The 11334-nt window shown below is 42.2% G+C and overlaps 1 protein-coding gene across 1 annotated transcript in view; it reads left to right on the forward strand.

Moving 5' to 3' along the window:
• LOC103130784 (slit homolog 3 protein-like) overlaps positions 1-11334 on the forward strand; it is a 68548-nt gene that overhangs the window by 44464 nt on the left and 12750 nt on the right. Inside the window, exons 13-21 of the mRNA XM_007542284.2 lie at positions 740-903; positions 4182-4314; positions 4986-5054; positions 5148-5219; positions 5590-5661; positions 8237-8308; positions 8383-8465; positions 8544-8624; positions 9706-9830. Coding sequence (XP_007542346.1) covers positions 740-903; positions 4182-4314; positions 4986-5054; positions 5148-5219; positions 5590-5661; positions 8237-8308; positions 8383-8465; positions 8544-8624; positions 9706-9830 — 871 coding nt within the window. The remainder of the gene's footprint in view (positions 1-739; positions 904-4181; positions 4315-4985; positions 5055-5147; positions 5220-5589; positions 5662-8236; positions 8309-8382; positions 8466-8543; positions 8625-9705; positions 9831-11334) is intronic.

Consider the following 11334-nt stretch of genomic DNA (forward strand, 5'->3'; position numbering starts at 1 on the left):
GCTTCATGCTAACCACAGCAGTATTAGCTTCATGCTAGCCACAGCAGTATTAGCTTCATGCTAACCACAGCAGTATTAGCTTCATGCTAACCACAGCAGTATTAGCTTCATGCTAACCACAGCAACAGAAGTGTCATACAAACCCAGTAAAATTCACACCTGATTAAAACAGCTGCAGCTGAACAAAGCAATATGGAAGCTAATGCTAATGAAACAGAGGCTGTAGCTAAGTGGCCATCTGGCAAACTTTATCATCAAGACAACCCAAAACTTCCCTCATTTTCTATGGCAGGGTGAATTTCTGAATAACCCAGATAATTCCAGCGATGCCGATTGGCCAAATGTTTGTTATTGTTTCCCTAGCAACCAGACATGATTGGCTGGTTGGCTTCCCTTCTGCATCATTATCTGACAGGAAATTCATAGTTAATGAGAATCAGTTGGAAATTTGTAAATTTTTTCCATGTAAAATATTAATTTTCTGTTTAGAAACAGAAACAAAGAGAAAGAGGCGATGAGGGGAGGACAAATGGAGCAGATGACCTTTACTTTCACTTCCATTCTTCTCTGAATGGATGAAAATAAAACACAACCTTCCCTCTCTTCTTTCAGATACATTTATGTTTGCAGATCCAAACTTTATGAGCTAATCTCTGTTATGGGATGTTATTTCTGACTGGAGCTGTGGATGGAATCAAGTTTAGTTTTTCCCTGACCTCTGACCCCTTCCTGTCCACAGTAACCTGCTATCCAACCCGTACCTGTGCGACTGCCACCTGGCCTGGCTGGGCCAGTGGCTGAAGAAGACCCGGGTGGTGAGCGGGAACCCGCGCTGCCAGAGGCCCGGCTTCCTGAAGGAGATCCCCATCCAGGACGTAGCCACACCCGACTTCACCTGCGACGGTCAGACACCAGGCATGCTAATGCTAATGATGCTAAAGCTGCTAATGTTAATGTTGCTAATTATGAGAATGATGTTCATGCGAATGATGTTAATTGTGCAAATGCTATTGATGCTAATGATGTTAATGATGCTAATGCCAATGATGCTAATGCTAATGATGCTGCTACCCTGAAACGCTTCAGGGAGGAAACCTGAACTTTTCTCATTAAATGGTATGAAGGTCAAACATGAAGTGAAAATTTAAAGTTTCCAAGAATCTCCAGAGACAAAAAACTTTTAAGAGCCGAAAATCTGATCCAACCAAACATCCATCCGTCCCCGTCTCTGCTCGTCAGCTTTTGTTGTTTGATGAATTTCAAATCAGAAATACTTTATTGGCCTCAAAGGGAAATTAAATGTTGTAAATGATTTTTCTTCAGCGTTCTTGTAGAAGGTGAAACTTTTCTAACTTCCTGTTTCCGTTTCCAGAAAATGGTTTTGGAGATTTTTTGGTCGGTTCCTGTAGAAACCAGAGCTTTTCTCAGACCTTTTCATAAATCCGTCCCACCTTGAGCCCTTAAATCAGCCCAGCCTAATGTCCAACCTTAAATCCATTGAATCCCTCTAAAATAAAACGTATTGCCATGAAGGAGGAGCGCGGTAAATCCTTAATGCAAGGTGAAAATGAGGCGTTTTGTTTGACCTTTGTTTCATGGCTCAGGTCGTAGAAATCACAGATCTGGATCAGCAGCAACATGAAATCGATTGTTCTCTGGCTCCGAACCAACAGTCAGAGGTGTGAAGACAAACACACTGTCCACCACGGTGTGCTCCACACACACGCGCGCGCACGCCCCTGCACATACACCGGGTCTATTTTTAGCAAGCTGAAACGGCCGTTAAGGTGTCCAGATGCAGCTGGGGGAACGGTAAAGTTAATTAAATTTGTGAGAAGATATTTGGCGCACATTGAGATGTTAGTTCAATTAACGTAGCGTGAGTCAGCCGCAGGCGGCAGCTGCCCCGGTCTCCGGAGCGCCGCGCTGCAGATCAGACTCGCGTTCACAGACGGCGCCCTCGTCGGCCGGAAGCGCTCATTTCTCCCACATTTAGAGATCAGCTTGACTATAAAACCACGACGACAAAACGGCCGGAGGGAGCAACGAATGCAGAACGACGACATGAGGAGCAGGGCTGAAACGATTAATCGCGATTAATCGTTTAGATTGATCATCAACTGATTTAGTAATCAATTAATTGTTAACGGGAATCCAAACGGATCAGAGCAGTAGAATCAAAACTGAACAAAATATATAAATATTAAAACAAAACATGACTTTATCTGTAGAAGATGCATCCGAATGACCAGACATCCACTGAAGGAATCCTGGTTTTAAATTTTAGGAAATCAAATTAAATCACTTCCTTTTAAAAAATGTTCATCCTATTAATCATCAGAATAATCAATTACTCAATTAATAATTGATTATTAATTCGACAGAACAATTATTCTGTTCTGTCAGAATAATTGACAGAACAATGATTTATTCTGACGATTAATCAATTTATAGTCAGAATATCCCATTATCCTGACAAATAGTCGATTAGTCATCAGAATAATTGATAAAAAATATAGATTATTCTGATGTTTAATCAATAAATCAGCATAACTGATAGAATAGTATATTTTCTGATGAATAATCGATTAATCACCAGAATAATTGATAGATTAATGGATTGGTGGAGGCTGCAGGCCTGTGAGGAGCGATGTTTGTCCTGAGTGTCTCATTCAGATTATGGCGTTTCAAACACAACATGGAGGCCGTCAGCTTTCCGTTTTTAGATTACACATAAACTCCAGTTCCAGTCGTGTTGTGATTGGCCCGGCTTGCAGCTCTCATTATCCTTCATTGTGGTTTTCACTGGGCTGTTTTACGTTCGGGACGGCGGTTGGGCGACTCGCGTTCTCCACCAGAGCCGTGCTGCCGACCGAACGCCAAGAGCAACAGCAGCTTTCATCTCTGAGCCTTTTATCAGAGGCTGAGTGATGTGATTGCAATCAGCCTGTTTGTGTGAATGAGTATCATTACAACCACAACGTCTTAAAAAGCAAATGTGCCGTACGCGACAGAGAATTTATCAAACTACAGCGGCTCCTTCCGTTTGTCTGGAGCAGCTGTGCTTCAGTTAGCTTCAGTTAGCTTCAGTTAGCTTCAGTTAGCTTCACAGATGCAGACATGAGTTACTACTTCAAATGTTAATTAGTGACATTAATTTATAACTTACATGAGTTATAGAACATTTAACCTTCATCTGCAGATGTACAGACAATAAAAGCACCTGGTCCTGATGCAGCAGGACACCGAGAGTTTTACACCCGTCACCAACACACACACACACACACACCTAGACACACATACAAACAGACATACACACACACAGACACACAAACCATCAGAAACTGAAAACCTGCTTTATGGACATGAAAACACCTGAAGTGTCACAGGATTTGCCCCATTTCTTCAGATTTAGACCCACAGTAAACACAGTGTATTTAAATAAGAGACAGAAGCTGCATTTCCATTATAAATGTATAATATAAATATAAATTTGTCAATATTCTCCTAATGTAACTGCAGTGTTTCCATTAAAAAAGAAACACAATTAAAATCACATGTGAATAAGTTTGTTCACATGAGTCATTAGAAAACGTGCAGCTCCATCATCTTCCAGCCACTTTTGGTTTATTTCAAGAAATAAACCAAAATACCTCATCCTTTTTATCAAAAAACAAAAAAAATTCAAAATTGTTTTCATTAAGCACATTTTTTTTCTTCAAGATGTCAAATTGTGAATCTATATGTGAAAATGCAGCTGTTTGTTTGGGAAGGGAGGTTCTGCTGTGTCGACCCGTTTTACTCTAACAGAACCAATCAGGCTCAGTTAAATAGGACCTCATCCAGCAGTGACACAAATATTTATATAGATCTATTTTTTAAAGAGCTGCTGTGTTTTTCCTTTGATTTTAAGATTTGGATTAAAAAAAATTTCTTTTAAATTTAGTTTGGAAACATTAATTTATTTAAAATGTAAACTTTCCGTCAGAGGAACATCTAGTCACCACAGGTTGCAGTTTGTCCTGTAGCTGGCTGCAGATATGAGCCAGATAAATGCTGTTTCTTCATGATGTCATTAATAATTCCTCACTAATATAACATTTTTCCAGTTTCAGGTTTAGACTCGGAGCTGTGGACCGGTGGATCCTTTTTCCTCTCACCGGTCTCCTCTCTCTGTCCAGGTGCCGAGGAAAATGGCTGCCTTCCTGCGTCTGGTTGCCCTGACGTCTGCACATGCTCAGACGGAGTGGTGCGCTGCAGCAACCGCGGCCTGCACGCGCTGCCCAAGGGCATCCCCAAGGACACCACGGAGCTGTGAGTGGGCTGGAGCAGATGTGTTTTCAGTAAACCGGAGTCGGGTCTGGAAACCTGCAGCAGTAATCATGAGTTATTGCTCTGAGGCAGAACCAGAACCACGCAGCAGCAGAGAGCGGCTGTGAAATGGGCCGGGGCTGCTGGGTCAATAGCAGTGATTAGGTATTGATCAGCCTGGAGAAGACACTCCATCATTCTGTCCACATGACCTACTTCTGACCTGAGGAGGATCAGCATGATTCAGGAAACCATGTCTGATGGTTTCACCAAGAATAACTTGAGAAGAATAACATTTTATTTCTGATTGCTTGGTGACGTTTAAATTTGGAAAACTATCAGAGACTCGACTTTGAGACTCGAGCCGAGTCCAAAAAATGACTTCAGACTTGGTTATTTTTGGTTAACTATTAATGACAGCTATGGACTGTTATTTACCATTATAAACCGTTATCAACCATTATGAATCGCTAAGCTATTAACCGTTAACAGTTATTAACTGTCAAACGTTAAAAGTTACCAACCATTATGAACAGTTAATAACTGTTAATAACCGTCACAAACCGTTATTAACAGATATAAACCGTTATTAACGTTTATGGAGGTTCTGAAGCCAGCAGGTTGTGAAGTCGGTCCATGTAGAGCAGAAATGATCCCAGCTTGTTTCCTGTCAGGTACCTGGAGGGGAACCAGCTGTCGTCGGTTCCGAAGGAGCTGGCCGCCCTGAAGCAGCTCTCCCTGGTGTATGTAACGCCCTCCATCCCACCTCAGCATGCTGCTAGGCTCACTGGCCCCCCCTGCTGGCTGGTTCATGACTCTACTGTGTTTGTTGACAGGGATTTGAGCAACAACAGCATCAGCACAGTGGCTCCCTTCACCTTCAGCAACATGACCCAGCTGGCCACGCTGTAAGTTACCAGGTTACCTGTAGGATCAGGCTGAACTTAGACCAACACTGACTGGCCAACCTGCTGAGAATTTAATTTTCTGGTGACATTTTTGATTTTTATGTCGTATTAAATAGAAACAACTTCCTGAACTTTGCTGGTGCTTTTTAAATCCAGGCCTAAACACATCCATATCTCTTGCCATTATAACCACATGAGATTATGAGATTATTATGAGATTATGACATTTCATGCAACAGACCAACATTAAACTTGGTTTTACAATTATTCATTTTCAGCCCCTTTTCTCTGATTCCCCTAAAGGAAATCCAGCCGGCCTTCAGATGTTCTTATTCCTGAGAAAATAGTCAGTTTTGTTTGTTTCCTTCAGCATCCTGAGCTACAACCAGATCCGCTGCATCCCGCTCCACGCCTTCGACGGACTGCGCTCGCTGCGCCTGCTGTGAGTCACAACTGGAGGGAATAGATCGTAATAGAACAGAAACAGCCTTCATTGTCCTGCAAAAGGGAAATTCAGGTTTAATAGCAGCTTCAGGTATAAAGGTTCACACAGTGTTAAAAATAGAAATAAATAATATTAACAATAATAGTAATAATTTAACATAAAACACTATAAGAGAAAAAACTGAGCAGTTTTTGTAAACATTTGAACTCAGGATCCAAATGACGTGCAGCTGATTTCCACCAGCATCATGTTAGTTAGGCAGAAACTCACAGAAATACGTTTGTTTTCTGGGCTTCATTCCCAAAGCCAGGATGTTTGTTCATTTATAAATGTTTCAAACTGAAGATTTATTTAACAATGTAATTAGTTCACCAACTAAATATTTAGTTCACACTAAAGTTTTAGCTCTATGCTAAATGTTTAGCTCTGAGTTTGCTAAATAATAAGCTAGCTCTGAGCTAACTCCATTTGGAGCTGTGACATGTATAAATGTATCAGTATGTTAATCATGTGACATTTAAAACGAATGTCAGTTTTTTTCTCTTATGACAAACTAAATAACCCAAACATTTTTTTCTTTTAGTTTTATCCCATATTTAAAAAATCTCCAAAATGAGCATGTTTATTAAACATAAACAGATGATTTACAATACGTCATATCAGCGCAAAATAACAGCAGGAATGTTAATTTTGCAGCTTAGAGCGTCTCTGATGCTGGAGCAGGTGGAGGTGCGTCCGTCCCTCCTCCACCCGGGTCAGACGTGATGGATCGGCGCTCGGCCGCGCTCGCGCTCCGTCATCCATCCGGTTGTCCGCCCTCCATCTCAGAAACTCGCTGACCCCCCACACCTCGGCTACAGACACAAACCGCTGCGCTTTCTCACACAACTTACCAAATTATTAGATTTTTATATTTCCCATTTGACATTTGAGTAATAAATATGCATGTATCTATAATTCAAGTTAAATCTGGATTTTATCACATTATCTCTGCATAAAAGCATTTTTGTGTTTGCATCATTTGTTCTGCAGCTGATGCTGAGTTTTTTACTTGGTGTCAGACTTTTACTACGGAATTAAAATGTTGATGGCCAATAACACTAATTAGCCACAGCTAACCAAAAAGTTAGATTTACTAGCCACTAATTTTCTAAACAAGAATCTTAGCTACGCTAGTGCTAAACCAGGGGTGGAGATTAGCTTTGGCCACTGGCCAAATGTGGGTTAAAGTTGCTTGTAAATTGGAGCAACACACGGCCAACTGTGGTGGGTTGACAGTTCGAACAGAAAAAAGAGCAAAAAGCTGCATTCAGTTTGAACTTCTGTCCAGGGGAGGGCTGACGGTCTAAAGTACAGACTGATGCAGGGCTCCGCCCCCCGGAGGCGGCCATGTTTGTGGCTCCGCCCCCCGGAGGCGGCCATGTTTGTGGCTCCGCCCCCCGGAGGCGGCCATGTTTGTGGCTCCACCCCCCGGAGGCGGCCATGTTTGTGGTTCCGCCCCCCCGGAGGCGGCCATGTTTGTGGCTCCACCCCCCGGAGGCGGCCATGTTTTTGGCTCCGCCCCTCGGATGCGGCCATGTTTGTGGCTCCGCCCCTCGGAGGCGGCCATGTTTGTGGCTCCGCCCCCCGGAGGCGGCCATGTTTGTGGCCTTTCCTCTGCCTATCGACTGCATCTCACAAAGCATTTCAACGTGGAAAAGTTTACCCCACATTTTTTTATTCTTTCATGTTTCCTTCCTTTCATTTTAGTTGATGTTGCCGTGGGGACTCATCCCTCTCTGCCCCCGCATAGCAACTGGTTGTCAGGCAGTCATCACTTTCACTTCCTCATTACCCAGAACCCCCTGTGGGCGAGGCTAGTGCAGGGCTGTTAGACCTCTTTACACAAACACACAGCAACACTTAAAGACATTAGAAACACACATGGAGCAGGCTGACCTTCATGCGCGCGTGCACACCCACACACACACACACACACACACACACACACACAGAGCTCTGCTGGTGCCGGTTTGATAGCTGTCCCTGCGGTCCGATGGAACGTGAAGCAGTTTGCAGCAGGAAACACTCGGATGGACACAGAGACATTCTGCTGTCCTCACAGACAAAACTTTCATAAAGCACGCACACACACACACACGCGCGTGTGAACACGCGCACACGTGAACACACACCCGAACACACACATGAATACACACACACATCCTCACTAATAAATCTCTGTTTGTAGAGATGCAGGTTTTAATTGGTGGCCATTTTCTCTTCTATCAAGATGGCCGTCTGCTGTTCAATAACACAAAGGCATAAATTCTTCATATTTTATCATTTTGTGTCAACTGTATTAAATACCAATTTAACAGAAAATTGTTAAATTGTAACAATTTTCTGTAACAATAATTAGAAAAACTTATTTTCTAATACGTTTATTAGAAAATAATAAACTTATTTTCTATAAGTTCATTATTAAACTTATAGAAAATGGAATAGTAAAATAATGAATGATTATTTCGCTATAACAACATGACCAGCAGGTCTGACTGATCATGTCTCCATTCCTGCCTCTTGTCTTCAGGACTCTCCATGGAAACGACCTTTCAACCATCCCTGAAGGCGCGTTCGGCCACCTCAGCTCCCTGTCCCACCTGTAGGTGTTGCTCTGACTCTGTGTGTGTGTGTGTGTGTGTGTGACCTGGTCCTGACGGTGTGTTTGCTGCGCAGGGCCCTCGGCGCCAACCCGCTGTATTGTAACTGCGACCTGCGCTGGCTGTCTCAGTGGGTCAAGGCCGGCTTTAAGGAACCTGGTAACCAATCAGCTGTCAGCACACTTGCAGCTGTGGTGCAGTGCCCGAAGCTGACCAGTTGTGGCGCTGTTGTTGCAGGCATTGCTCGCTGTGCCGGACCTGCAGACATGGCCGACAGGCTGCTGCTCACCACGCCGCTCAACAGGTTCCAGTGTAAAGGTGAGGTGTTGGCAAAAAATTGTAAAAATCTACGTACTTCCTCACCGTGTCGGATAAAAGCTTTCATGTCGTCTGCAGTTCAAAAACAGGGAAGTGGAAGCAGACCAGTGGGAGAAAAACATTTCTGCATAAAACACGCTCATAAACTTCTGACCAATCGCAGAGCTTGTAGCTTAGCTCCGCCCATTAGCAGCATTCCCAAATTTCCCAATCTTTGTTTTCCAAACCTTGAATTCAGTAAAAACCAAAACGACTCCAAATGTTTTCCATCAACAAAGATGAGGCTGTTTTTGTTACTTTCTCTGTTTTGGTTCTTTCAGCTCATGCATACGTTCTAGTATCGTCTCCATGGTGACAACAACTTCCTGTGTAGTGACAAAATGGAGGACAACTCCGACGGCGTATTAGGTCCATTATAGATTGAAAACAAGAAAAGGAGGAGTAAACTTCTGCCAAGGAAAGGCTGAAGTTTTGAGATTAATCTCAGAAATTGTCTAGAAAGAAACGGAAAATAAATTTTTTTCTAGAAAATTTCTGAGCTTTTTGCCAGAAATGTACTCGGTTAGCTCTTCGATCGATAAATATGACTGGACTGGAAAGTGCCTGTTAGCAGCTAGCTGGTTGGCTGAAATGCCTAGCCAGTTAGCCAACATAGCTAGATTTTAGCCACTAAAGCTAGACTGTTAGCCACCTATTAGCCGCTAGCTATAGCGGCAAACAGATGGCTTGCTGCCATAGCCAGTGTTGCGCTCCTGCAGAGTCCTGTCGACAGAATCAGACTGTTCTGATGGTTGATCAGTAGGAATCTCACTAAATTGTTTGTGTCGCTCTTATCTAATTTTATAATTTCTATAAACTGTGGCTGAAATGAAAGCGCAGACATCTGCTGACGTAAAATATGTATTTTTCTCTAGATAGAAAATGTACAACTTTATTCCAGATGTTTCCAGGATTAAAGATGTTGATGAGTTTAACTGAAGCGGGATACGTTCCTCTTCCCATTCGCTGAACAGATGGAGCGTTTTCCGGTTTCGTCCGGTTGCAGCTCTGATCCTCCTCTTCCTCTTCCCCTAACATCCAGGTCCTGTGGACATCAGCCTGATGTCGAAGTGCGCCCCCTGCCTGTCGGCTCCCTGCAGGAACAACGGCACCTGCGTCTCCGGCGCTGCAGGCTCCTATCACTGCGCCTGTCCTTTCGGGTTCAAGGTGAGAAACTGTTAGCCTGTTAGCTGACAGCTCTCGCTCTCTGTTGGGACAAAACGTTATGAAGTTCATGAACTCAGATTATTGAGGTTCCACTGACGGATTCTAATCAGTTTCAAGTTTTGGTCAAAACAAAATGCAAATTACTGACAGAAAACTATTTTTACATCAACAAGGATCCAATAATAAACTCCAGTAAAATATTTAGTCCATGACAGTCAAACATTCATAATCCAACATAATCTGCTAATTCTGGGTTTCCTTCACATGCGTCTGTTTCTCTCAAAGTTTTCATCCTAACTTCTGTTCACTCATGTTTCTTTGTAAGCTTTTTGCTCAAAAATGTTGGAATTTGAATTATTATTTCTGAATAATTTAAGATGTTTAATGACAGTTTCTTTAAGTTTCACTTGGTTGCTGATAATTTCCTGATGACTTCTGGTCAATTCTGGCGGTTTGATGTTTTTCAGAGCAGAATGATTATCCAAATACATTTTTGTTTAAAAAAACACACAGAATTTTTTACCATTCCAACGGATCTGTGCAGCGTTACAGTTTTATTCCTGTAACTTTCTACAGTTTCATGTTTAATGTAATGTTAGGTTTTACTAATATCTGTACTATAAAGTTTCCTAATTTAATTTGTGACAATGATGTCATTACAGGGACAAAATCTAAAGTTTGAAACTTTCAGATTAAAAGCTTTAATCTCTTGTTATATTATTGAAGAATTAGGTTCAACCTTATCAATTGATCTAAATACAACACATCAACTGCACTTGACCTTTCAAAATAAAGCTCACAGATCCTCTGCATAAAGGAGTCTCTGTCCTTTGCAGGGCGGATTCAAGCAAAAGACAAAGTGACTGTAGATCCATAAAGAATCATATTAACTGATTAATATGAACTTTCAGAATAAGAGTTAATCCAACATAGTTTAGAAAACAGTATTTTTCCTTTTTCTCTCAGGACTAAAACTGTAATGAAAGTGGATGTTTGATTTTCAAAATAAATTGCACATTTTTTAAAATGTGCAGCTTCTGCTTCATGACGGCTCATGAATTTAACTGAACTCATGTTTTCCAGACTGAATGTTCAAATCCAAACTCTGCACATGTTTTCTTTGATAGTCCAGAGAATATTTTCTTTATCTCTGTGATTTATGGCCTCGTTAATCTTTGTTATGAGTTTCATCGGCTGCCTGAGCTTCTGGACCAACTCCAAGCACTTTATCAGACCTGAAACCTTTATTAGCCTTTCTGGAAGACGTTACAGTCTGAACTCAGAACGTTGGAGTCACATCCCTCTGGGACCAGCAGGGGGCGACAGCAGAGAGGAAAAACTGAATTAAAACAGGACGAAACCAGAACCAGAACCTGGACCAGAACCACAAAACAAAGACGTGATTAAAGATCATGTAGACGGAAAATATGGGATTCTGAATGAAGAAGTGGAGGAAGCTGCTGCTAATGCCACTTCCTGTCTCTCTCCTCCCCTGTCCCCCCGT

The sequence above is a fragment of the Poecilia formosa genome, unplaced genomic scaffold, assembly GCF_000485575.1.
Source record: "Poecilia formosa unplaced genomic scaffold, Poecilia_formosa-5.1.2 Scaffold674, whole genome shotgun sequence".
Lineage (NCBI taxonomy): Eukaryota > Metazoa > Chordata > Actinopteri > Cyprinodontiformes > Poeciliidae > Poecilia > Poecilia formosa.